Source organism: Kwoniella dejecticola, chromosome 3 (assembly GCF_000512565.2).
Source record: "Kwoniella dejecticola CBS 10117 chromosome 3, complete sequence".
Taxonomy (NCBI): Eukaryota; Fungi; Basidiomycota; class Tremellomycetes; order Tremellales; family Cryptococcaceae; genus Kwoniella; species Kwoniella dejecticola.
In genome coordinates this window covers 2,228,231-2,255,022 of record NC_089303.1, presented here as the reverse complement: position 1 = coordinate 2,255,022, position 26,792 = coordinate 2,228,231, and the positions used below count along the sequence as shown (strand labels likewise).

General features: G+C 47.5%; 10 protein-coding genes across 10 annotated transcripts; 6 read left to right on the top strand and 4 right to left on the bottom strand.

Annotated features, from left to right (window-relative positions):
* Positions 1–301: 301 nt before the first annotated feature.
* Positions 302–1,736, bottom strand: I303_103201 (uncharacterized protein; the record flags this gene model as incomplete). Its single annotated transcript, XM_018406548.2, has 4 exons — positions 302–329; positions 431–474; positions 546–724; positions 860–1,736. 4 exons carry the CDS (start codon positions 1,734–1,736, stop codon positions 302–304), a joined length of 1,128 nt encoding a protein of 375 aa, XP_018265042.2.
* A 980-nt stretch (positions 1,737–2,716) lies between these two features.
* Positions 2,717–4,146, top strand: I303_103200 (uncharacterized protein; the record flags this gene model as incomplete). The annotated part of the gene is made up of 4 exons (XM_018406547.1): positions 2,717–2,760; positions 2,873–3,073; positions 3,218–3,658; positions 3,774–4,146. 4 exons carry the CDS (start codon positions 2,717–2,719, stop codon positions 4,144–4,146), a joined length of 1,059 nt encoding a protein of 352 aa, XP_018265041.1.
* Positions 4,147–4,743: 597 nt separating this feature from the next.
* Positions 4,744–6,146, bottom strand: I303_103199 (60S ribosomal protein uL23; the record flags this gene model as incomplete). The annotated part of the gene is made up of 4 exons (XM_018406546.1): positions 4,744–4,758; positions 4,832–4,901; positions 5,058–5,409; positions 6,128–6,146. 4 exons carry the CDS (start codon positions 6,144–6,146, stop codon positions 4,744–4,746), a joined length of 456 nt encoding a protein of 151 aa, XP_018265040.1.
* A 662-nt stretch (positions 6,147–6,808) lies between these two features.
* I303_103198 (uncharacterized protein) lies at positions 6,809–7,944 on the top strand (the record flags this gene model as incomplete). Its single annotated transcript, XM_018406545.1, has 5 exons — positions 6,809–6,880; positions 6,957–7,027; positions 7,123–7,228; positions 7,389–7,855; positions 7,932–7,944. 5 exons carry the CDS (start codon positions 6,809–6,811, stop codon positions 7,942–7,944), a joined length of 729 nt encoding a protein of 242 aa, XP_018265039.1.
* Positions 7,945–8,997: 1,053 nt separating this feature from the next.
* Positions 8,998–9,840, top strand: I303_103197 (uncharacterized protein; the record flags this gene model as incomplete). Its single annotated transcript, XM_018406544.1, has 3 exons — positions 8,998–9,147; positions 9,258–9,527; positions 9,661–9,840. The coding sequence occupies 3 exons, from the start codon at positions 8,998–9,000 to the stop codon at positions 9,838–9,840; spliced, it is 600 nt and encodes a 199-aa protein (XP_018265038.1).
* Positions 9,841–10,707: 867 nt separating this feature from the next.
* On the top strand, positions 10,708–11,538 carry I303_103196 (uncharacterized protein; the record flags this gene model as incomplete). The annotated part of the gene is made up of 4 exons (XM_018406543.1): positions 10,708–10,761; positions 10,867–11,148; positions 11,286–11,433; positions 11,522–11,538. 4 exons carry the CDS (start codon positions 10,708–10,710, stop codon positions 11,536–11,538), a joined length of 501 nt encoding a protein of 166 aa, XP_018265037.1.
* A 1,020-nt stretch (positions 11,539–12,558) lies between these two features.
* On the top strand, positions 12,559–15,537 carry I303_103195 (uncharacterized protein; the record flags this gene model as incomplete). Its single annotated transcript, XM_018406542.2, has 11 exons — positions 12,559–12,561; positions 12,744–12,765; positions 12,976–13,056; positions 13,196–13,435; positions 13,550–13,692; positions 13,759–13,843; positions 13,910–13,966; positions 14,031–14,180; positions 14,240–14,473; positions 14,717–15,039; positions 15,121–15,537. 11 exons carry the CDS (start codon positions 12,559–12,561, stop codon positions 15,535–15,537), a joined length of 1,755 nt encoding a protein of 584 aa, XP_018265036.2.
* Positions 15,538–16,523: 986 nt separating this feature from the next.
* Positions 16,524–18,809, bottom strand: I303_103194 (uncharacterized protein; the record flags this gene model as incomplete). The annotated part of the gene is made up of 4 exons (XM_018406541.2): positions 16,524–17,195; positions 17,268–17,654; positions 17,730–18,443; positions 18,543–18,809. The coding sequence occupies 4 exons, from the start codon at positions 18,807–18,809 to the stop codon at positions 16,524–16,526; spliced, it is 2,040 nt and encodes a 679-aa protein (XP_018265035.2).
* A 1,589-nt stretch (positions 18,810–20,398) lies between these two features.
* Positions 20,399–24,923, bottom strand: I303_103193 (uncharacterized protein; the record flags this gene model as incomplete). Its single annotated transcript, XM_018406540.1, has 12 exons — positions 20,399–20,486; positions 20,600–20,658; positions 20,798–21,287; positions 21,400–21,560; positions 21,666–21,963; positions 22,067–22,138; positions 22,218–22,263; positions 22,329–22,429; positions 22,527–22,674; positions 22,742–22,780; positions 22,865–23,435; positions 23,532–24,923. The coding sequence occupies 12 exons, from the start codon at positions 24,921–24,923 to the stop codon at positions 20,399–20,401; spliced, it is 3,465 nt and encodes a 1,154-aa protein (XP_018265034.1).
* A 922-nt stretch (positions 24,924–25,845) lies between these two features.
* I303_103192 (uncharacterized protein) lies at positions 25,846–26,586 on the top strand (the record flags this gene model as incomplete). Its single annotated transcript, XM_018406539.1, has 3 exons — positions 25,846–25,878; positions 26,045–26,217; positions 26,442–26,586. The coding sequence occupies 3 exons, from the start codon at positions 25,846–25,848 to the stop codon at positions 26,584–26,586; spliced, it is 351 nt and encodes a 116-aa protein (XP_018265033.1).
* Positions 26,587–26,792: the final 206 nt, after the last annotated feature.

Below are 26,792 nucleotides of genomic sequence, written 5' to 3'. Positions count from 1 at the left end.
GGGCTGAGCATAAGCATAATATAAACATAGATATAGATATAGTCCTGGGCATTTTTAGATCCGAACAATGCATTGTGTATGATTTGTATACCGTGTTTGTGTGCCCGTCGAACAACCTTGAGATGATCAAGTCTTGTACAATATCTGCGAGAAAGGGATAGGCGCGAATGCTTTAATCCAAATCAAGACTCATCCTTGTACCATCCCGATCACTTCCACAGCTCGGAGGTCCCGCTGCAACCTATTATGAATCAACAAGATTGCGATCACATCCTATCTCGGTAAAGATCCGTACGGTCCGTCATATAAAGGTCGCAGCTATGATATACCTGCAAGCGAGAGAGTAAGGATAAGGTTCAGATTTGATCAGTACCGTTGCTCGCTTTTCGACAGCTGTAAGGCACAAAGACGAGGATTCGGTTTGGCTTACCCTTTATCCTTGACCACATTCCTGGTCTTGGACACCAGAGTATACTAATGTCCAGAATCCCATTATCAGCATTGGATACAGACTAGTTGAATTTGGTGTTCTTCCCCGCACTCACACTCAAGACCCATTTAACTTCCACTCCTTTCTCCGCATCCTCCTGGAACTTCAATCCATCTGCCCTCACTCCGATCGGTTGTCCAAGAGCGGGACTCTTGACTTCGCCGTCTGTCAGATCGGACAAGTTGCCAGAGAACTCTTGGAGCAGGTTATGCAAATGAGCGGTGGGCAGTGGGTCTAATGATGTAAGACAGTTCAGCTCAATTCAATTCAACTCAAGTCTAGTCGAGTTAATTCCGCTTTCTTTCTACTTCTCCACTTTGACAAGCAGGGCTCAGAGCAAAGGCGGCGCCAACGCGGACTCAGACTCACCTGATCCTTCCCCTCCACCACCCGCCCAGAGCTGCACACCCGCCTCCCTCGCATAACTCGTATACTCTTTCGGGAGATGATGGCAATCCGGCGTATCCAGCGCATTCACCTGCACCCCTTGCCCTAGCTCTTTCAAAAGATCCAACGTGAAATACAGACTTCCCAACTTAGTCTGTTCCCCCAATATATCTCCCTGGTGCTTGACTTGCCTGAGCGTGCGTATTGCCGTCTGGCGCAGTTCGGAGGGTATCGATTGTGTATTTGGAGTTTCCAGACCTTCGGAACCACATCCGAACATTTCTGAAGCTGCTGTTTTGGCACCTCGATAATCTATCCCCTTGAACCCTATTAATAGTGTGTCGATCTTATCTTTACTCAGTCCTTTGTATTTCTCTAATAATCCCAAACTCTCTTTGATCCAACTTATGTACCCCTGCTCTCCTGAGGCAGAGGAGGGTGATGACGAAGAAGGTGCTTCGCCGACTAAGTGAAGTTTGATAGTCAACTCCGAATCGATGATGTAATTCGAAGCAGCGTCGGATAAACCGGTCCCGTCTACTTCGCCGTTGATTTGTCCTTCGCTCGGAGCAGAAGGTTGCGAGTCTGAATCGGATTTTGGATTGGTGTTGGACCTCGAAGAAGAAGGCGGTAAGTCGTGTTTGACCAATCCATCGGGATGAGGTATGATCAATTCTCCCTCGGCGTACGAGACGGACGGTGTGTCGCCGTCCAGAGCGTTATGTAGCGATCGATGCACGATAGGAGGGACGACGAGGACTGGTTTTCTCGGGTGGGCGTATTTGATCGGTAGAGGGATTTGGGAGGTGGTGAATATATATAAGCTGGACCCGCTTGAGGAAGGAGACGAGGAAACCATTTTGCGGGATAGAGAATCTTCTGCTAGGTTGGGCAGATCAGTTGGAGGATGAGATGGTCTTCGAGTTACCGTTGAATTGAGTCGAAGTTGGTCTTCCTGATCAAGAGAGACAGCGATACTTCGATCAAAAGGCGTAACCTATTGCTGTGGATAGGTGATCAGAGATGTTATACAACGGAGTCGACCGCGGTGAACTCGAGCGTTGTGGTTTCCTGATGATCATGCAATAGCGATATCGATAAGAAAGCCAATTTCACACCCCTGGAAATCGATTTGAACTGAGTTGATTTTGATTTTGACTCTGATTTTGGCTCTGGTTTTGATGCCTCCAAAGATCTGATCTCCGAGAGTATCGGCACGGTGAGGGGCGGAGGCAGGTGAGCTATCTGATTTATCGTTGAACATGCATGTTTACGAGATCAGTAGTAGCTTTTTCTCCTCTCCCCTGTTTGTTGCAGCTGCAGCTGGAAAGACGACTGAAATGCATGACGAAATCCGAATTTATTACCAATCAAGTTGACCTCCATCCGGACATCTCCGCTTCATTAGACTTCTTGACTCGCTTATATCGGGTCATGTCCTCTGAAAGTCATGCAATTTGTGCATCTTCGAGTAAGCTTCAAGAAGGGCTTCGTTGATCGCCGACGAACGAGGCACTTCGAGGAGGGAAAGACAGGACGATCGGGCGAACGTATCTGACTTGCTACGGCGTGTGGACCGGGCGCACCGCTTCTAATCTCCTTGATCATCGGACGAAGGACAGCTGGTAAAATACCTTCCACACTAAGACTTCACTCGAACGAGAACACGAGTTCGCAATGACCTACTTTTCGTTCCAATAAGCCTACGCTCGCTGGTTATATATAGTGTCACCTTCGCGCCAATCGTCTGATCGCTCTGACTCTCACTTGCCCTTGCGCGAATATTAGTCACTCGGCTGATCCATCCCGAACTGGCTCAACCACTCTACTACCATAAGAATGTGCATCGCTTTCTTCACCCTGTCGCAACCCGGCTACAAGCTGTGAGTTATCATTCATTTTCGCTGATCTTAACACTTCATTCAACGACACTACCTTTGCGTTGTAGTCATCGCACAATCGCTCATTTGATCTCTGGCTGACAATTGCGTGCAGCATTCTAGCTTCGAATCGAGATGAATTCTTAGCTCGTCCAACCGAGCCCGCTCAATGGCACGATTTCGCCTCTTCCCCAGACCTCTCTCAGGGGAGTGATGTGTCGAAGCCAGAAACATGGGTTCTGTCGGGCATCGACAAGGGATCGGCCAATGGTGGAACATGGTTGGGAATCACCAAAGATCTGCGAGTCGGTATACTGTGAGTCGCTGCTAGCCTTCAACATCACAGCCCCATTGTCAGCTCTCGACTTCTTGAAAGCAGTGCGGTCTATGTCTACCGGTGCTGATGCTGATGACTGTTATGTCTGCACTTGATCCTGAATTTGACTTTGTCGACAAAAAGCACAAACGTCAGATTGACACCACCCACACCACCCCTCAAAGCATCCCCGAATCCACCTTCGAGGGGTCTCTTACTCAAACAATTCCTCTCCCCTCCTCCTGGGCACGCACCGGACTTACAAGCTTACCTCGAATCGCTCTATCCCTCTTCGGGGGACTACGAAGGATTCAACTTATTGTTGTTCTCTCTGAAAGGACCGAAAGCGGATATCGGGTATCTGACTAATCGACCTTCACCCTCTCTGAAGGATCTAAATGACCTTTCTGGCTCTTCGAATCTCAGTAAAAATGCTGGGTGTATGGGAATCAGCAACTCCCCAATAGACGAACCATGGCCGAAAGTCCAAGATGGCAGTCGACAGATGGAAGATACTTTGAAGGCATGGCAGGAGAATGTGGAGGATGATAAGGCGTTAATTGAGAGATTGTTTGGGGTTTTGTCGTGAGTTTTGAGTCTACTCTTACTCTACACTCTCGATTTGGATTTGCATCATCGGTGATCCATTCCTTCTATGCAACAGAGAGTGACCCGTGCTGACTGTTCCTTTTGTCATTAGGCACAGCAAGGAGATTAAGACTGCAGAAGATACGAAATGGTCGACGACTATCCCACTTATAGACCTCTCCCCTACCCTTGCGCAGCGAGTCTCCACCCCAAGTACGTCCGGCGGTAAGCAGAAGCCGAATGATGAGGTGAAGATAAAGGAGGAGAATCCCAGTGTATCAGTTGATACGGTCACCACTGTAAAGCAGTCGGACGATAAACCGAAATGGTATGGAACCCGAACGTCAACCATCATCTTAGTGAAGGATAATGGAGAGACGACATTTGTCGAAAGGGATATTTTACGATTGGATGGGAAGGGTGATCCGATATCGGGGGATGTCAGCAGTCAGAGATGGTACGAGTTCAAGGCTGAGGTGGAATAGGATACATACTCCAGACTGCAGTGTCAGTCACACGCGACGATCAAAGTCACGGTTTTAGCATGACTTGTTTCAGTCTTTGGGTCCTCAGAGAGTTTACGTATAAATAATTTATTGTTGTATAAATATTCTAGCATAAGCATTAGCGTTATTTGGCATTTTTTGCCGTCGTATCATGTCATGTCATGTCAACTTTGCAATTCATCGTTCTCCAGGCCATGTCATTTGATAATATCAGTCAAATTGCTGGCGAAAAGTGGTCATCTCTGATATTTGAAACTCGCTCTCGTGCTCAGCATTTGCGATTACGATCCAGACCAATCAGCTCTCAGTCCAACCAATACTTGATTCCGCTGACCCGCTTGGCCTCCAAACTCCAACGTCCCTCGGCCAACGCCTAGGATCCCGATTGCAGACAGAAACATGGGCGTCATCGTAGTCGTGTAAGCCATGCATGACGCCAAAATACAGAAAGCGTTAAGCCTGAAGCCCAAGGTTGTCTCTCTCATTCTCCTTTGATCCTTCCCTCATACCCCTACCGATCTACTTGTATTTTGTCTCGTAAATTGGTAGTGATATGAAGGATGCCAAATTCATCGATTAGATGAAACCGATCTGAAATCCCAGGAAACAAAGTCAGCTCAATTCTCCGATTCTTTTGTGTTGCATGTAAAAGTTTAGCACTCACCTTGTTGGCAACTTCGAGAGCGTCGAAGTCGGCGGTCAATCGAACGTAGGCCTTCTTCTTACCGTCGGGTCTGCGTTCAGATCACATTGTTGTCAGCAGAGGTTGATGACTAAGTGCTTTGTGGTACGTTGTATTGGTGTATGAGGTATTGAGAGTTGGGAAGAGAATGAAGTGAAGATGATGAACACAATCATCACAGATGTCGAATGTCAGAGCTCAGACTCACCGGATAAGGGTGTTAACCTTGGCAGCGTCAACATCGTACAACTTCTTGACGGCGTCCTTGATGTTTCGCTTGTTGGCCTTCAAGTCAACGATGAAGACGAGGGTGTTGTGCTCCTCGATCTTCTTCATGGCGGACTCGGTGTTGAGCGGGTGTTGGATCGTTCGGAATTGGTCCATTCGGGGCAAGTGGGGGATGGATTTTCGGGGGTATCGAGGAGCTCGAGGTAATCTCAAAGTCTTGGGTCTGTGGAACGAGACGGAGGTTCGGACCTTTCGGACAGAGCCTGAAGAAGTACCCTTGAGGGCGGCCTTCTTAGCCGACTTGGCTTTGGCATCTTGGGGTTTGGCAGCGGCTACGAATAATCACAAGCAGTCAGCAAATCGGTATATCGATAGACGGGAAAGCCCTCTTCTGGATGGGTGGATGGAGCACGGTCTGGGATAGGTTGGTCTGGTCTCTTCTATCTATTCGGGTCTGGTCTGGTCTGGTCTACTATAGTCCGAACTGGTCGTTTCCTAATGTAGATATAAGTTTCGATGTATCCGGATAGGCCGACGTTCAGTGACCAAAGATTGCTGCGTAGCGGAACGAGTTGGTCTGCTGATCATGTCGGTGTTGAAACTTCGTGGATGGCGCGAAACCTTGATTGTGTGTGGGTTGATGCTTGAGGATCGTTGTGACAGATAGCCTTGACCCCATCGTCCACTATGCCTCTCACCACCGATTCTCAGATGCCTCTCTTCCTTCTTCGTCTCCGTCTCCGCCCCTGCCTCATCCACACATCTCTTTAATTACTCGCATTCCGCTGTTCATCCGTATCCTGTCCTAGCCATGTCCTTCTTCCTCCGAACCTCGATCGATACCGTGAATTGTTGATGGTAGTGAAAGGTTGAAAGTCCCTCGATCCGACTCGCTCGTTATCCTTGAGAAGCTTCCCTTCTGACATTTCCTTGACGGTCCACAATATACCAGACCAGACCAGACCAGACAAGACCGATATACAGACCATCCCAGCCCATCCCATCCTACCCTATCCTATCCTGTTCTTCGTTAATGAAAACTCTACTCACCCTTGTTGGAGGGAGCCATTTTGACGGTATTACCTATTAATAATGAACTGTAAGTAAGGCCCTGCGATGGACGATGACGGGAACGTTATATGATTGTATGTGGGTGATGGACTTACAGGCTTGAAGGTTGAAGGGGGTAGCAAATAGGAGGTATCGATGGAAAACCTCAAATTGGCATTCGCATTCGGAGCGGAGTATCACCAAACAACCAACGAGCATGGAATCCTATGGTGGAAGCAAAAACTTACCACCATACAACCAAAGTTCAGGGTAAAGCCCGGCACAACGTGGTGTAGGCAAAGAGTGCCACGATCCTTGACAGAAAAGCCGAAGTCAGGTTACTCAGCGCGTCGGTGTTAGCCTATCGCCGATCTGCACGATATTCTTACACACTCACCTGCAGCGCGCGTCGTCAACCTCTCATGCTGTGCACAACGATTACAATGGTCTATACAAAGCTACAGTACATACATACAGCCTTGTTTTCTCCTTGGAAGCGTCGTAGACATCCATTCACAGTCTGTCATGCGTACTCCCCAGCTAAGTATCCAACGCAAATATGTGTATGTAAACCCGTGTCAACCTCTTTCTGCGCTTGGAGATATGCGAGCGTCAGCTGGAATATCACCTGAACACTACCTTTTGGCAAAAACACATAACTTACACAGTTCAAACTGCAATATGCCGTTCTTCGATCATGGAGCTTGGAGAGATGACTTTGCTCAAGCTCGAAATATCCTGAGGCGAGCACAGGTACGTCTTTTTCGAAAAGACCACTGCAACCATGCGAAATTGCGTTCTCGCCACTGACCTCACATGGAATTCACAGGCGAACAACACCTTACATACCTTGAAAAGCCATGAGATGACATTAGTGCTCCAGCTCAAAATTCATGAATAGTGAGTCCAGTCCGCCGATTGTATCGATTCTGTACAGTAAACGCCGGACTTCGAACTTCGCATTGACTCCTATCCGCTTTCGATCATATTTGCAGTAAATGGAGTCGGCGTGATGAAGACCGGGATATGCACAACGTGCCGGCTGACAAAGAGCCATGGCATGATGATGGGATGAAGTTTGTTTCGGCTACCATAGAAGAGGTATGTCTACACTGTTTATCTACACGTCCATCTTCCTGCCCCCCAGTTCAGGCCCTCTACAGTATTCCTTATCGTGAATCTGGTCTTTGTCCAATCGGGAGCACAGCTGATGATTTGACTCCGACTTGGTACTGCCTGCACACAATCCCGCGCTATTAAGATTCGAAATGCAGCTTCCAGAGAGATTGAGCATCTGTCCGAGGCCGAGCTCGTACAGATCATCCAAAAAATGCGTGCTCCAGGAGTACCTGAACCTGGGTTTCGGATTGAGTACTACCCTCAGACAAATTCGGCGGCCAATGCAGATGCGGATGAACACACTACGACTTCAGCGCTAGCAGGGATGACTGCCCCGAGTATATTTACGGCTAAGGCTACTACCACGACCACGACCACGACTATTGCGGCCCCCAAACCTCGAGTAGTCGTCAGTCCCCACTCGCAGAGGCTATGGCAAGGCACGATGTGGTCCTTTCTAGTCACGTATTTCCTGAATCTTGTCAGATACCTATCGAGGAAGAGAGATCCGCCCGAGGTCAAGCAAGCGAGAAGGGATGCGCGACGTCGTCGTCGGCGGGAACGAGAGAAATATCGAGCGGACGGGCTCATTTCCGGAAGCACTCATAGGTCAGTCTCAGTCTCAGTCTCAAATCTGTATGAGTACAAGTTCATGATGTACAACGCTGATACACGCTCATTGTAGGAAAAGATCGTAATCTCTTTCCTTCACGACAACGTACCTCGACTCACCATCGATGAGAAGGTCAACACTTCGCGCTTGACACTTCACGCTTCACACATCCATGATTCGTCGTGCGGTGGGAAATGTCTGATCTGACCTGACGTACGGTAGATTCAGATTCTGTATACTCGTAGCATTCATGTCCTATTCCAGATGCAGAAAAGTGGACCTCGTGGGATCTATACTGCGCATACTGTATAGTCGTCTCCTAGCAACGACAGATGGACGCCTGGGTCTGCCTGGGTCCGTGTACAATGACGTGACAGAATCATGAAAATGACGAAATGGATGCCTTTCACCGAAATGAGCTGTCGTCAGACCCACACCATACCGAAAGGTGCGATCATACCCAGAATCAGGCAGGGGCATGGAGCCAGACGAAGTGGGGTCCAGACCAACAAAGGAGGGCATTGAAATAGCCTCCGAATATAGTACAACGCCTTTGAGTAGCAAGTTCCATGTTCCAGGTCTTCCACCTCATCGCCGAGCAGGACTCGATGTATCACTCCACAGGCTTTTCATTCGTTGACAAGGACAACGAAAACGACATTTATTATTCTGTATCTTGACGACATGCTACCGACCCCTCTCGGGGAGTCTTTGCTCATGTCCGAGAGGGACGCCTGATTTATGAAAAGGAAAGTCAAAAGCATGTTAGCATCATCAAGCAACGACGACGTCGGGCCCAAGATCCATGTTTCGATGCTTGTTGAGGTACATCTCGATGAGGATGTCGATGACGATGACGATGACGATATTTACTGAGTTCAGACATTGCAATACAGTACTACAGTACTCCTTTGGCTGTTTCGGGTCCTCAAGATGACGTCGAGCTGTTCTGCAGCTACAATTCGCAGCTGTCTTTTAAATCATTGAGGAAAGGTATAAATATGATACAGCATTCGGATCGACTCCTCTTCTCTTCGATTTTCTGCACAAGCACTTCAAAGATCAACACATTCTCAACTGACTACTCCGTTACGCCTCATAAGACAGATCTCTGATTGCCGATACCCCATACTCCATCATGTACTTTGTCAAATTTGCTTTACTCGCCATCCCATTCTTGGGATTGGCTGCTACCAAGCCCGTCCCTATAGCCGTGGCTGACTACCCCGTGGTTATGGAGAAGAGGGCTACGGCCGTCGATGTCGTCAACACTCTCCAAAGTGCTATCGTGAGGCCTGATTTGATTCATCTCGCTATCACTAATGCTTCCCTTTCCCACATTTCACGCAATTACGTGGTTCAGATGAATGAGAATGCTCACAATATTCACTGAGATAGGCCGACCCAATCAATGTCTTGAAGACACCTGACGTATCTCAGGAAGACGCCCTCGCTGCTCTCACATCTATCAAGTCAGCTATCACAGATGCCACCTCCGCCATTGGGTCAGCTACCGCTAAAAGAGCCTTACTCGCCGACGGTGTTGGGGCGTTGATGAGAAAGAGGGATGATTTGAGTGTTGTCGGACAGGTCTTAGCTGAGGTCATCAAGGATATCGTTGAGGCTGTTGAGGGTCTTGCGGACGATTTAAAGGGACTACCACTCATCGTGAGTCTCTATCATATAGTTTATTTGACTTTCACCTTGTTGTGGCCGAATGTTGTGAGAACGAGTGAACCTACTTGAGGATAAGGAAATTCCGAAAAGATGGAATCCTAGCTGATATGATCATATTCCATAGGGTGCAATCATTATTGATATCGATTTCGGGCTCAACACCCTCCTCCTCGGTGTGGAACTTGTCCTCGCTGGAGTAGTGGAGATCCTACGAGGCTTGCTCAGTGGAGTAGCTAATTTGTTGCAGAATTTGGGTAATGGGCTTTTGGCTGGTACGTGCATTGTTCACATTAAGGCAGCATAGCACTATGTCGCGGAGTCAGCCAACGAATCGACAGATCACTGATACTGTAAATTTGCTTAAAACCAAACAGGCTTGATCTTCGCTTGATTCTTCAGCGTGAAAGTATCGACTCAACGGAAGCTAGCACTAAAAATGGAGAAAAGGCAATCAAACAAACTCTGTAGCGTTTTAATAATGATTATTAGCTCTTGAACGAAATCATGTTTCAATTAATTGTCTTTGGTTTTTCATTGACTTATGATACACGGAGGGCAGAATATGTATCTAACACATGCAAACGATAATTCTTCTTCATGGTGAATGGTTTATAGGCCGCTGTGAAAGGACTGATGCAGAATACAGTACCTCGTCGCTTCTCACTGGCATGACTCTGCTCGCGTCCATTCGAGGGAGACGGTACTGTCAGAACACTGCAACGGCACTGCACGGTAGCCCTAGTACACATGATGATACGGGAATGACGAACTTGCGAAATCAGTCTCGTCTGAATGAATGCATGAATAGCTCTTACATACGCGAAGTCGTGGTTGATGTCATTGATCGGATCATTTGGATGGATTTGTCAGGTACGATCAACCCCTTCAAACGGTCTGTGCGTGGGAGTATCCAAAAGTGACGATGATGCAGTATGAGGTAAAATGACGAAAACGAAGACCACATCTCATCCTTTGTGATGTCGCTCCACCTGAAGCAGCGTCAGGATGAGCCATTTGAGGGTTAAAAACATACACATTCTGGATAGCTCACCATGATGGTATCGTACCCCATCATACTGCATATTCGCCACCTAGTCTGATATATCAGACCAGCTTGAAATCACCGGTTAATCGTATCGCACGAACAGTCACATCACACACTTGATCTACCATGGACCCAAGAGATTCAGCTTTGGACGTTTCTCAGAAACTCAAAGAGCAGATTGTGAGTCCAGTACTCCACGTCACGGTAAAGGACAATCCAGAAATGTATCGTTGCTCTTTGCTGACAGCGGTGTTGTCTGTCCCATTGTCGTTGTAATTATCACAGGCTAAACCGGTGGAGACACTTCGAAACCCAGAAGTGACATACGACGAAGCGAGCAACGCGCTCTCGGAGATCCGAAATGCCATCGTGAAAGCCAACGCCCAATTCCCGACTGCGGGAGTTAAGCATGATTTGTCGCAATTGACCAAACAAGTGGGACTTCCCCTCGAAAAGAAAGGCGATGATGATCTTAATAAAGTTGGAGGGGTCTTAGCGGATGTGATTAGAGATATTGTGCAGGCTGTTATGGAAATCAAGGATGATTTGAAGAAGATGCCCCTTATTGTGAGTCGAACCTTTCCGCCAATGACGGCCATTTTGCATTCGCTTTCTACCAAGAGACGTCTATGCGCTTCGAAATGTGAAGCTCGTTCAGGCTAGTTGTTGATGGAAACTGACTCCCTTGGCTCATGGTTCGCTAGGGCTCCCTCATTGTCGAAATTGATACCGGTCTGAACACGTTGTTGGTTGGTCTTCAACTTGTTCTTGCCGGAGTCGTAGAGGTCTTGAGGGGATTGCTGTCGGGGGTATCTGGACTTCTCAAGAACCTGGGGAATGGCTTGACTTTCGGTGAGCCTTGTCATTATCCGACTGTGTCTTCTGTGTGGTGTGCTGGGAGCATAGACGCTGATTTACGTTTGCAATGATAATATCGCAGGTCTAATCTTCGGCTAAGTCATCATTGTGGGCGAATGGTTCTTGCCGCTTTTATACATCTACTGGAAATCTGAGAGTCTGCGTCTGTCGGGAAAAGAGTAGCTTGACGTTGTTCTCATCATACCTATGTATCGATCACGCCCGATGTATTTGGATGAGAATGAACCTCGAAACTGTTGTTGTTGAAAGCCAGCGAGATGCTCGCATCTCCTTTCTCTTTAAGCTTATCTCTGGGCTGGTCTTTGCGGAGGGAGACACGTGGTCAGACCAGACTCAATTGTTTATGCTGAATGTGGTGACGATGTTTGCCGGTCTTTAGTGGGGTTTCTTACCCTGAGCATAGGATGAAATTGAAAACCGGTATCGTCATCGCTCATTCGCGCCGCTTTTTTCTCATCACTCGTATGGTGTGTTTTCACTTTGTTACCGTGTCAGGCTGTAATGTATTGCTTGCTTTTGAGGCAGTGGCGAATACGACTGTGGCCTGTGTGAGCTATGCATCTGTATGAAAAGAGAAGGTGTATGACATGCAGTGCTACAAGCATATACGATGGATGGTCTGGACCACATGTGTCATGCACGAAAAGTAAGAAACTAATCGTATTACGATTTTGTCATAACAAAACAAGTGATTAGCGTGGTAATTAACCTATAGCTGTAACCGTTCCGGCCGATTAATACCTTTTTTCACTATCCACACATCAATCGACTCTTTTCACCTTATCCACGCTTCATTCACTTTCTATCGCAAAGATAACACGATAGCATAACCCAAAGTACAGTAAACGAGTTCATCGAAACAACATCATACCATACCGAGACTACAAGTATACCCACCCAACCGCAAATCAGAGCGAGTATCACTGGCACATTACGACATTTCAAGATCATCCAGGCCTTCGAAACTCCGCCTCGTCAGACAAATATCCTTTTCTGCCATTCAGCACATTTGAACCGACTCAACATACCATACTCGATCAATCAGTCTTCGTCTCATCTCATTGTCCGAATACCATACATAGATAGATACAGTACATCATGGTGAGTGTTGCAGGACTGCTGATCCGCTGGGAGATGCAAGTCACAAGAGAGATAGATGGCTTGTAGGAATGACGCGTCGAATCTCAAGGAAGTAATGCTGATCTATTGAATTGACTCCTTCTACGCCCTCTTCGTCTCCTACCGCCGCTCCACCGAAAACACCTGCGGTCACGGATATGTAGGGTCAAACACTTTCTGAACCAGGTCAGTGATGCTTTACCTCTTCAACTTCGTAAATTCTGTGATGCTGACGATGCGTTATTACTGTCATTGTTTACTTATCGCCGATCATATATCCTTTGTTCATCACACGACCTCCGTCGAAACTTTCGTTGCCATCTCACTATCGACGTTAATGCTCCCTGCCACGATATACCTTGTATTGTTTGTTGGCTGGACGAATCGGATGAACAGTCACGGAAAAGCACACGACCGAGGTTGTAAGGGGGAAGAAGTATTGGGTGGGATTATCTGATATGCAAGGATGGCGTATTAGTGAGTAACCTGTCCTCGTATCCAGAACCCTTGCCCATACCCCAAGATGATAAGTGTCCACTTCTTGCGGTTGAGACGACGAGGGATTCCTGATGTTCGCTTGTGACGGGAATCGATACTGATGATATCGTTGGAACAGGTATGGAAGATGCTCATACAGTCCATCTATATCTCCCCCCGACTGATGCTTCCAAGCAAATAACTCCGTCACCCGATATACCTCAACAACCGGCTGGATCGACAGTGACGAATGATAATGAGGACGAAGAAGGGGACGAGCATGCGCTGTTTGGTGTATTCGATGGACATGGTGGATCATCTGTAGCTAAATATACGGGTACAACTTTACATACTAGATTAGCAGGCTTAGACAGCTATAGTGAGTCGTCCTTCCCGTTTTTAGCGAACTTCGCAAGTGCGACCTGTTGAACAAGGCGCCCTGTGGTGATCGAGGTGGATGACCATGAGTGCTGACACCAACATGTGCGTGTAGAGAGCGGAGATTTCGAAGCAGCCTTAAAACAATGTTTCCTCAAGACGGATGAAGATCTGAGAGCGGACCCGAATTTCTTCAATGACCCCTCGGGATGTACCGCCGTAGTCGGTCTGATCACGAAGGATGGCAGAATCATAGTTGTGAGCACTTGATCTCATGTTCAAAACGATTTGTGGGGCAGGAACTGACTCGTCGCTCGTATTCAGGCCAACTCCGGAGACTCGAGATCCGTTTTGGGTTACAAGGGTGAAGCCAAAGCCATGTCGAACGATCATAAACCTACAAACAAGGGTGAGTCTGTTTTAAAAGCTGGTTAGAATGGAATTTCGCGCAGCTGAGACTTGGACTTTTTCGCAGAGGAGACCGCACGTATCACATCTGCAGGAGGGTTTGTCGAGTTCGGTCGAGTGAACGGTACGTCCATCTCTTCCATCTCTCAAGAATGTTGCATCCGGATGCTGACCAGTCCAACGAATAGGTAACCTGGCTTTGAGTCGAGCGATTGGTGATTTTGAATTTAAACAAAATTACTCTCTTACACCTGAAAAGCAAATCGTTACTGCCGATCCAGAGATCATCACACATAAGATCGATGGCGAAGAGGAGTTCTTAGTATTGGCTTGTGATGGTGGGTCTGATCTCTGATCTGATCTTATAGAGCTGGAACTGACGATGAGTACTGCGTAGGAATTTGGGACTGCCTATCTTCTCAGCAAGTCATCGACTTCACTCGACGGGCCATCGCCAACGGAGATGACTTGGGCAAGATCGCGGAAGATATGATGGTCAAGTGTCTGGCTACGGATTCGGAGACTGGAGGCATCGGTTGTGACAATATGACTGTGGTCATTGTCGCCCTATTGGGTGGACGAACTCCGGAAGAATGGCAGCAATGGGTCAAGGAGCGAGTGGAGAAAAAAGGTCAGTCTCCTTGATTTGAGTTCTCTTCATCCTATTTCCTTATTCGCCTCCCACCCCGCATCTGCATTCGCCTGTTGGCCCCGCCTTTGCGAACATTGCTCTCCCCTCGCTATCCGCCCATCACACCCCGCCGATCCGCTTCACTCGTCCCTGTCATTCTCCTTCCGCTTGCAGACAGTTTTCAGCCGTTTACAAAAATTCAATTGACTTTGAGCGATATGCTGATGCGGACCATTTTCACAGTCGGTTACGATACTCCAGCTTTCGTCCCCGATATCTTTGGTCAAAAACAAGCTAGTCAAACAGGAGGCGCTGGAAACGCACTCTCAAGCTCGGGTTTCAGAGTGGGCGGAGCCGGTGGATTGGCCAACATAGCTTCCATCCTTGGCGCATCTGGTATAACGTTCCGGCCGGCATACGATAGCGATGACGACGACGATGAGCTCCAGATCATCGGGGATGATGGTCAGGTGCTTGATGCGAACGCAGACAAGCCTGAGCCAGGCTTAATCGATAACAAGGGTGTGGAGGGAAAAACTAAACCCAAGGACGTGACTGATGAAATCGTAAGTCGGTGAAACACACATCATCACCGATGTTATCGTCGTAACGATTTGCACGCTGATCAAGGTAAACGGGACGTTTAGGACGACGACAAGCCCGAAGCAGCCTTGAACGCAGAAACTAAGAAAGGATCAGTTGAATTATTGGATGAAGACGGCGATTCAGCTATGGATTCGGGAGATGAATCGGATTCAACTACAACAGCGGGAGGTAATACCCCTGCCTCTGGCTCTGGATCGGGATCCGCTTCTTCGACTCAAAATTCTTCGGCTGCCAAGTCGGTCAATACTTCCAATACACCACCTTCACCTATCCCACCTTCATTCTCATCTATCGGTTCCCCGACTGTACCTACCCCTCAAGCGTTACAGCGATCCAGCTTACCGTCGCAAGATAAAGAGTACGGTCAATTGAAATCTGATCCTGAGGGAGACCAGGCTTCCGGAGCTGTCAAGGTGGAAGGTCTGATGGATACCAGCGAAAACCCTTTGAAACTTTGATCGTTCACAGTTGTATCGATGTAGATGTTTCTTTTCTTTAAATTTTCGATTGGATTGGAAAAGACTTGAATTCTAGACAGACTTGGTGTTTTGTCCCCTCTCGTCTCGCTTTAGGTTGAGCTTCTGCTTTTTATATACATACGAAAGATATATAAATTCATCATTTTCTTTTGGTTTTACATTATTATACCCCCAGACAATCCACCGAGCCCACAACAAGATTGTTTGATCCCGCAATGAGTGAGTTAAGAGAAAGAAAGTTATTTAGTTATCAGTAAGATCTCAAGGCAACAATGCATTGTATCACCACCCTTCTACCACATGACCGTACCATTGGCAGGGAGTCTCATATGATACCTCACCAGTCCAACGCTTGGCGTCATGTACTGCAATGTCTCATGCCTCTCGCAGGATCCGTCATGCTGTGCTGTATGTACGTATGTACATACAAGGAATATGAGTTTGCTCAAATCTCTTTGTTTGTTTCACAACCCGAAGTATAGATCGATCTTTTCGCCCCTCAGCCTTCGTCTATTGAGCTCCACAACTTACTCAGAGATCACTTTTGATCTACTTTTCCAGACAAGAGCACCTCTCCCAGGCATGGTATTCGAGATGCGATAGCGTATCGGACACATTCCCTTTACAAGAATGAACGAGTGAATACCTCCGCCAGGGCGAAAAAATTCGGAACAAGGCTCAATCAAGTTAAGTTCAAGGCGGTTGACGATATACCTCTACTTCGCATCAACACATCTCATGTGATCCAACAGTGCCTCAGTGGGACTGGTCTTGCTGAGTATGATGATGAGTTTCGTAATTTTGCATGCAGATGCTATGGTGATGGATTATAGATTATAATATGTAGTATCCCTAGCAAGTAATGGTAATGATATTGCTATTTCCTTGAAGCTTTTTGTTGTCTATCTATCTATCTATTCATTCTCTTTTGGGTACTGTACTGCGTAGTACTGTATTACCCGAACTTAGACTCGAGCTGTGCTCGTCGTCGTTGTCGTGGATACGGCACCTTGCTCGTTCTGGTTCTTCTTCGAAGGGTGTTTGAGATAATGGAATTTCTCATGTAGCTCATTCAACCTAATCCGCTCATCATCCGCCAAATCAACTTCATCTCGATCAGCGAGCGTCTCGTAGATCGTCCATTCGTGATGCAGGTGTTGAGGCACGTGCGACGGGATCCTGTTGAGGGGTTTCTCGGAATGTTCAGCTGCGTGAGATTCGATCTTGGATAATCCGCCTTGTTGTTCGGCAGGTTGAGCATCGATCGCTCCTCCCGCCGGAGCTGGTGTGGCTGTGGCGCCAGAACCTTCATTCTTGGTGGTACTGGGTTCGTTACCGTTACCGTTTTCGATGGCAGATTCCTCGTCTTGTTGTTTCATCTGAGCCATCTTAGCTGCCATAAGCATGTTCATCGTCTTCTCGGCGTCGGCAGCGTACTTGCACTTGGCTCGGATCTGGGCACCGTATTTGTAGAAAAGGACGGTGAATGGGATACAGGCCAAAGCGAGGAATCCAGGAAGAGCAACACCCCAGTGCACACCGAGTTTGTCGAACATCTGTCTAGTGAACAATGGGAAAGCAGCACCGAAGAGAGATCGAAGGACAGAGTTGGCAGCGAGCACCGAAGCGGCGTAGATCTGAAAGAAACAGATACGGTAAGCCTTTACCCCAGGACATTTGATGATGATGATGAAACTTGATATACTCACGGTGTAAGAGTCGACCAAGTAACCTAGAACAGCCAAGAAGACAATGATGATACCCGTACCGAAGGGGATACCGAAGATGATTGGCGCGATCCAGTGGACGTCAGGTCCATCGGTAGCGGCGAAACCAGCTAGACCAATGACCAGGAGGAAGCCGCCCCAGATAGCAGGAGGTAATCTGTCTTCGGGATCGGCTCTTCCACCTTTCTTCTTGGCGATCTTGATGTATTGAGGGTTGACAAAGGCTACTGAGAGGACAACGGAGACGATCGTTCCAATCAAGATACCCAAGAAGGCTAAACCACCGATACCGACATTCCATCCGTGGCCTTGTTGGAAAACAATAGGGTAGGCCGCGAAATTCAGGTACAGGATACCGTAGATTAGAGCCTGGATTTCAGGAAAACCAATTGAGTCAGCCGAAAGTGCGCAAGGTGAGCAGAGCAGACGGGTATGACGACTTACGGTGTAGACGGTCAAGATCGATACGATGGGTTCGAACCACAAGAACTTCCATGGTCTGATTAACGAAGTAACGAAGAGGGGACCGACTTGAAGGGGTTTCTTAGCATCTCCTCTGAACCTGTAGACCTTGCCAGTGGCCTTGGATAGTGTTGCTGCTCGTTTTCTAAGCAAAAGGGGAGCGTAGGTTTCGGCTCCAAAGATTGCTACTAGGATCAACATGACTCCGACAAAAATTGTCAAGTATCCTTCTACCCATCTCCAACCGCTTGTAAGACCTAAAAAGCCTCCAGTGATTGGACCGAGCGATGGGCCGAGGAACGGCGCAGCAGCGAAGAGGGCCATACCCAGACCTCGTTGATTGGCATCGAGCACATCAGAGATAGTTCCTCCGGCGTTGGCGAGGGGCGAAGAACCGAAGAGACCAGCTAAGAATCGGAAGACCAAGAGGGAAGCCATGTTGGGTGATCCGGCGGCAGCACCAGACCAGATAGTCAAGAATGTGTACGAGACGATGTAGGATAATCGACGGCCGAACACTTCTGAGAAGGGCGCCCAGAAAAGGGGACCGAAGGCGAATCCCACGACGAAGAGCGATACACCAGCAATAACCAGTTCCAGGGATGCCCCGAACTCAGCGACGATGTCGGATGCTCCTCCCGTGTAAGCGGACGAGGATAGTGCGACGGCTAACGTAAGCCATGAGACGACGGCGATCTACATAGTACATAGTGCATTGAGGTCGAGTTAGCTTAATCTAGCCAAAATTGTATCGAGGTCCGACGCAGAGGGAACAAGCAACCGAAGCGCACTTACACATGTCCATTTGTATGTCGCTGACCAATTTTGAGGATCCTCAGCATCGTTAGGCAACCAATCTATAATGAACGGGTCTTCGTCGGTTCCGCTCCCTTGGTATTTCTTGGCTAAGATGTCCTCGAAGGGAGTCACATATGGTCTCCACGGGTATTTCTTGAGCGTATACGAGGAGACCGGCCTGTCGGTCTGTGCGGCGGACTTGGCGGGGTTAGGTGAAGGAGTCTCGGGACCTACGTGGGTCATTGTTGATGACGATGATGACATTTCGCCACGGGTAAATGGGTTATACACAAGTGAAAGTGTCTATATGTTGGGCGAGTGCCGTGTGAGGATGATCAAGTAGATAGGTGGTATTATGATCTGGACGAAGAAGTCTTGATAATCGATACGATGTACGATACGCTCGGAGGCCGATTCTAAATTTTGATCCGCACTAGCTGGAGCTAAGATCTTTATATTGCACTAAACCGGGGCGCGAAGCAAGTCGGTAACTTGATATTGATTTTCGGACGAGAGCGACGTGGTCCTCAGAAGTGGGTGGAGACTCGATCTGGGTACAGATCTGGTAAATGAGTGGAGCAGAGCAAGTGGGTCTCTGCGTCTGCCTTAGCTTTATATATTATGCAGAAAGCAAAGCGCAGTGGGCGAAAGCGATAAGGTGTTGTTATTGCTGAACCGATAGAGGTACCGCGGACCAGGATGCCAGAAGGGTTGAGGGACAACTGACTATCGGGAAAATCCGTGTTTGCCGTCCTGAGAATGTTACGATACGAACGATGAAAAGATGCAAATTATCGAATTCGATAACAACAGAGAGTTGTTTATTAAGTACCAAACACGACAAACAGAGAAAATTTATGCATCGTCCGAGTCTGAATCTTGTAAGATCTTGAAACTTGATTTCTAATCAATTGCGGGCATCTCTCGCCAACACCATGCCATTTACCCATTTATTCAACCTCGGGTGGATGCATTTACCATACCATTCAAATCCCAAATATGTCATCGTAGTAAATGGTTGTATGAAGACCATAGCCGACCACATGTAATTATAGATATTTAACCTACAGACGGGCGCCGCTGTTCGGGCATCCCTTTGACTTGTTCCTTTTTCCTTTTTTCACTGGTCTTAGGGCAAGGGTGATGATTCCCGTAGAACGCGGTAAGGCGTAAAATCGTACAATTGTACATATGATGGTATGATGCACCGGCCCAATCCGATTTTCCCGGATTAATTTGCCCAAAAGTCAAACGGCCGTATCCATGGATAAATGCGGTTTCACGCGTGTAGAATTACCGCTTTCAGATATTTCTGTTTCTGTTTTTCTTTGGGTCACTGATGATTACGATTTTCTTGTTACGAGCACGAGTACAAGGGGTTACTTGATTCTAGAACGGCAGCCAGCCTAAATAGGATAGGAATGGTCAGTCACCCTTGCTGATTACCCTTTTCTTACTGCCCTTATAGCAAGACAGCAAGGTTCACGGTTTGGTTTCATAAGGGGAATAAGACCGCTTAGAAGCTTAGCGGTAGTCCGAAGAGATCGACGGTTTATCAGGCAATTCTGATGATTCTGATGTCAAGCGAAACGAATCATTACGAGTCTAATAGCATATCGGTGGAAGCCGGAAAGCCAATATTTCCTTCGTCTTGCTATGTCAGATTGATCGTGATCCTTCGTTTCGCTGCGATGTGGCTTCAATGATACAAGCACAGTAGCTGTGTCCGCAAGATTAAGTGTCGCATATCGAACACTACAAGATACGATACAATACAATACAGATTGTCTGACCGATTACTACTTCCAGACAACCATTCTCCTAGTCCAGTAACATCACTTGAATGCCTCAGCTTACCAAGCCTCCGCGCCTACATCGCCTGTGTCAGGTAAGACATATTGATCGAATCCCCCGGTGGTGGGTAAGAACAAATTGGCGAGTCTGTCGCATTCACAATCAAAATCAGAATCAGAATCAGAATCGTAGAAGATATTATCGGCCTTCGCAATCAAGATTGTTCAATTGAACAGGATGACAATGAGACGAGGACTTACTCGGGAGGAAGGAATAATGAATCCGATCCATCAGCAGGTAATCCCAGATCAGTGACGTTCTATCGGGATTACGAGTTTATCAGCACGACCCTTTCAAATAAAGGTTGTTCCGAAGGAAGCCGAATCTCGACTGGGTGCTGATTGAGAGTAGAAGAGGGCACAGGAAGGCGTGAAACGTGGGGACACATAATCACTCACCCCATCTTGTAGCCAAACAGGTAAAGCAGACGGACTAAATTCCGTGGGCCAATTGAATCCTTCTAATCCAGCCATATTATCCCATACTTGGTCCGTCACCCCAAATGATCCTGGATCACCGTTACCATTACCATTGTTATTATTGTTGCCGTTGTTGTTGTTGCTGGTACCATCTAATCCGTCAAACGAGTTACTTGGTAGACTGAGAAGCGATTGCAATCCTCCATCTAAATCACCTATCATCTGGTTACTATTATTGCTATTGTTCGGATTCAGAGGTAACGTCTGACCGTGACCAGAGGACGCAGAGAGACGGGGTGTACCAGGCATAGTCGACATGGCACCTGTCTTCCGCCTGAAGTTCGATAACATCAATCGAAGGGTCAGAGCGTATCGTTCGGCATAACATTCCGCAGAGAGCAAATGCGCAAGTTGAGATACTTGGGAGATGAGGAATGGGAGTGGGACTGCCGTGGGATATAGCATCGCGCTGTAGATTACAAAAAGAGGTCGATTAGCATCAGCTTGAGCTGACGTCTGTGTGAGGTTATGAAGCAATGAGAAGGAAGAAGAGCAAGAAGAGCAAACAAAACGACGCTTACATCTTCAAGAGGAAGACCGCAGCGAACGCGACAGAAACCAGTTGATCATGCGTAGCGTATTTCAAGTGCTTCCTGAAATTCTCATGTCGAAGGAAAATCTCGAGACATCTGAAAGAGGCATCTTTGGCTTGGAATGCCAATTCGCGTTGATCCGGAGCGAGCTATTCCACATTCCACGTCAAACAAGAAAAAGAAGGCGCATCGTACTTGTTAGCTAGATTTCGAAACCCGAACACCGGGATAGCAGTCGCGTTCGCCCAACTCACCTTATCCCACTGTACCCCTCTGAGGGCAACACACACAGTCCACAATTGGGCATAACACAATTCCGTCTCTAGCAGCTTGACCAGCACATCTTCGTCGTTATACCGTTGCTTATGTATCGCATTCCATTCTTTATGCCATGCGTTCAAATCTCCCAGCATGCGTTTCACGAATGATATAGTCGAAGAGTCGACTTTGCCGTGTAGTGGATTAAGATGTTCCAATATTCGGATTCGCAGATTGACCAATTCGACGCCTGCTACCAGTCTCATATCCGTTTCAGATGCCATCGGGTGGGTACTATATCGTCACAGCGATGTAAAGTGAATCTGATATCAGCCAACCACAATCAAGAGAGGAGAGAGGAGAATATCCTGATTCTACGGAAGCGGAAGCGACTCACAGTAGTTCCCTGGCTCCTTTGACTGACGAGTCGTCTCGAAGTAATAATGGTTTACCAGTCCCAAGACTGACACTATTGAGTGCACATTACAGCTGTCAGCTGATGTCCTGGTAGTTTACTATAGGTGTATACAATTGGAAAATCGGCATACAGGTGTTCGTGCATGTAACAGTTCAGCCATATTCGAGCGGATACCACTAAGCAGGCATTGTCATATCAGCTAAACTGTGCTCATCGAAGACATGATATCAGAATGACACACCTAGATCCCTCTCATCGACCTCTGATCGCTGTTCATCCTTATTCGCAAGCCTGTCTAGAGCCCTGTGTAAATTCATATCTAACCCCATCCGCAGTGCATGCCTACATGCGCATATTCGCGGTAATCCCATCCGCAACGATTAGCAAATGTTCCCATATAGTTTCGAACCTTCTTCAGAATGAGAATCAGCCGACTCACCCGCAAGGCAGCCAACCGTTCTGACTCCACACACTCAGGATCAACATGGCCATGACTGCTTCTTTCCTGACTATCGGTCCGAACAACGTCGATCGAGCTATACCTTGCGCTTCTTCGAGGCATCTCTGGAACGTTTGGCCGAGGGATCCTACCAGAGAAAACAAGACTCAGCGTCAATCGCTATCCTCCAATCAGACTTGTGCTGTTGGACTCACCATTTTCCGCTCGTATTTTAGCTGCGACAGCGAGTAACGCTGTATTGTTATACTGTTAGCCAGTAGCCAGAAGCTAGTGTCGAGACGTGTAGGAAGGACATAGGGGAAAGAGAATAAGCTTACCGTCCGTTGAAAAAGGCGTCCGCACAATAAATGTTTCATAGGTATCATAACTCTTATCCCAGAGAGGCACGAAGTAATGGCATCCCTTGAAGAAGATATCCCATAATTCCCTGGCTTCCGTCTCGCTGACTAACCCCTTGGTGACTACATCGGGGAACGGATTTCGGGGTGTTGGATCGGGTCTTTTCTTCTTCTTCACCCGCAATTCAATCGATTTCGGATCAATTAATACCCTCTTTCGCTTTCGTTGTCGTCCTCGCTCTCGATCATCATCAGACATCGATAACATGTTATTGATATTTCTTTTCACATCTTCGTCTTCGTCGAGATCTCCATCATCATCATCAACATCGCGTCCACCCGCGTTATCCTCGGGCGAAGTCTTCGCGATCTGGTCTGCGGCGTTTGCGAGAGCCTGCAGTGCCTGGATGGGAGCAGTGAGTGTTTCTCTGGGTAGAGCGGAGGAAGAGTCGGCTGAGCGAGATGAAGAGCGCGAAGAGTGTCGGGAATGCGAAGGAGACGGAGGGGCAGAAGGGAGAGGGATGACTCCGTATGTACCGAATTGATGAGCCTTAGGAAGGCAGTTATACAAGATGATCAGCCTATTGTATACTCCACATGAAGACGAGATGGATATGGACATGACGAGTCTACCAGAGGGACTCACAGGAGGAGCGAATCCAGGTAATTTGGGAAAATCCCTCTGCTTCGGAGTAGGTAATTGAAACCCTCGTTGATCGCCTCGTCCAGCAGCTGTGTTCTGAGGAGATCCTATCCTTTGATTTCCAGACTGAATGTATCCGGGTTGTAGACCGACATGATTCATCTGCGACTGCGATTGCTGTTGCTGTGCCTGCTGCTGAGTGAACATGGATGGTGGAGACACGCCAGATGAGAAAATGCTCGAAGTGGGAACAGCCGTTTGATTAGGATTGTACGAATTTTGTAGAGTTTGTTGTTGTTGACCGGCCGGTCCTCCTTGTTGAGAAGGAAGAAGCTGTAATATCTGCTGAAGAACATTCTGGATCTGATCTTGAGATTGCGTCAAATTCTGAACGGTCTTTTCCAAATTCATCACCCGTTCATTATCGCCTCTATCCATCAGTCCAGATCCAGATCCAGGACCGTGATTCTGTTGAGCATATTGCTGATTCTGTTGATGTTGCTGGGGCTGTTGACTTATACTGCCGTTCCTCCCTCTCCCACTTGACGACGATTTGTCTGACGGTTTTTCGAAAACGCATTTCGTGCCGTTCAAAAGACATCTCCTACAGCTGCTTTCTGATCCGGACGGATCCCACTCGCACCTGTTCTTGCCCCGTCTACAGGCGACACAAGCCTTAGACCCCCGCTTAGCTGTCGGGCCTGCGCTAGGGAAGATCTGGGAAGTGCGTCGGACAGGCTCAGGCGGGGGCTGATGAGGTGGTGGATGTGTGAGTTGTGATTGCTGTGAAGAAGAGGAACCGCCTCCGTTATTGTATCGCTTTGAAGAGGATTGATGGTGGTTTTGATTGTAGTCGTGATCATTATCGTTGTTCCACCCTCGGTCTTCCTTCATACCTGTTGAGGGTATTGCTGGCCAAGAACCATGATTATTGTGTTGGCTACTGAAGCTATCCGATCTATGGTTATTGGCGTTGTTGTTGGTACCATACATCTCTATGTCCGAGTAATTCGAATTCGAGATGGAGGAGGTCAATGGCGGTCTTCGACCAGAACTTAAAGGTTGCTGCTGCTGCTGGTGAGGATTTGGTCCAAAGTTGGGATTACCGGGATTACCTTCTAGATGATTAGGAAAGCGAGTCAGATATGTTGGCCCCAAAGGTGATTGTCCTTGTCCTTGGTGCTGAGAATGCGGGTGAGGATGAGTGGGTATGCCTCCACCACCACCACCTGATGCGCTGATTATCGAAGAGTGAGGCGAGGTATTAGCTGTACCTAGGCCTGTCTGTGGCAAAGCCGAAGTAGAAGGTGAAGTCTGGTGGAAAGGAGACGGTGTGCTGTTGAATGGTCGGCTGGAGTTGGGGTTGTACGTCGTGGTAGGGTGATTTGAATCCATAGGGAACGACCTGATCTCTGATCAATCCAGAGTCAGAGGAACCTCTTTGTCCGAAACTTGACTTGATTCCGGAAAGGACTTTCTTGGATGTGGGTTCGATTGAAGGAATGTTGTAAAGCTATGTACGAGTGATATGGAGCGTCGTACTCGTTACTAGGACTATGATTAAGCCATGTGCCGATTGGATTCACTTGATGTATGGTAGTAACATGACTTGACTTTGATTTGATCGCAAATCAAGAATGGTTGCAATTATGTCGAAATGGAGGTGAAATTGCGTCCGGCCCTTTTGTCCGGTTATTTACTGATTCGAGAAAGCCTTGATGAACTTGCTGGCCCCGTCGTATCCCTGTTCTATGTCCTGCCAGAAATGATGCTGATTATTGTGGGAGGAGATTAGATTTCAGATTACCAATATTCTTATGCATAGCAAGGAAGGCAGATACAACTTCAAGCACGGTAAGGTATGACTTGCACTTGTGCAGCTGCTATCCGGCTGTAAACGTATAAGGCCGGAGATCGATCAAGTCACAGGTTGTTCCTCTTGTAGGGTATAGGGCAAGATGAGGGACCCACAATAACGAGAGTTGAGCTCACAACAGTTAAGCCGATGACCGATAACACCGGGAGAGCACCGCAGTGTGGCAGTTTGACACAATAGATGCAAGTGATCTTCATGACGTCAGTGTTGCTTTATTGAATTGGGTAATAGGGTAATTGCTGATGTCACTTTGACTGTGACGGCGAAAGAAAGATCAACGTTTGTGACACTTGACACGTAAACAAACAGAAGTGAAGGTATATAGGAGAACAACAATTCATCTTCTTTCTTCTTTCCTTTTCAAATTCAACACAATTGCCACCTGAATATTACAACTCATCCGTATTATATCATTAACTACCAGCTAAATTGACGATCAACATGTCCAACGAACCTTCCAAGACTAACGGTCAAGTGAGTGTCTGTATCTCATCCTCACTTCCCATTTCTCTGGGGACATGTGGTCGTGGTACCGCAAAGAAGTTGCACAGCCTATATGCGCAAACGATATCCATCACTCCCCTACTGCAAGACGTCGCGAAAGCACGTTGACTGATACTTCAACCTTTGCACACAACAGGTCAACTCCCTCTTAGGGTCCGCCAAAGTCCTCGTTGGAAACACCATCGAAGCGGGCTACCAAGCTGTCGGCGGATCATCCGAGCCCTCCTCATGGACCACAGCAGGCCAGAAGCAGCACGATCAAGGTGAAGCTGAGATCACAGCTGCCAAAGCTCAAGGATACGTCGAAGGGTGAGTACATAGTGGTTTCTCCAGACATACACGACCCTGAATATGACACTCTCATGGGTTTCGAGTACGAAATTATCACTTTCATGATTTACCTTCCTTCCCATCAACTAACCCTGGTCGCCCTTGTTCGCGTACCTTTCAAGTGCCTCATGGTCGTGGCTATGATCGTGTCTTCTCAAATGCAACATAGCTCAACCAGCTAATCTGTTTCAATTGCCACGCAGCGTCGGAGACAGACTCGAGGGTAAAAAAGATTCGATCGTAGGAGCTATCACAGGCGACAAGACCCAACAAGCCTCAGGGAACGTCCAGCACGATAAAGGTGAAGCTCAAATGGAAGTCAACAAGCGTGAGTCAGCCCTCGGATAACATCTATGTCTGTTACTCGTCAGACTTGGGCTTGAGTAAGTCAACCTGAGGGCAAAATGCTGACTCGAGTAATCTTTCCTGTAATTAGCATCTCAATAAGCTCTAAGCTATCTACGCGTCTGCTCTTCCAAGTATCGTTTGTATCAAGTAGATGATTTGATGTATTGAATGACCGTTACCCTTTAACAAATACTGCATAACGCATA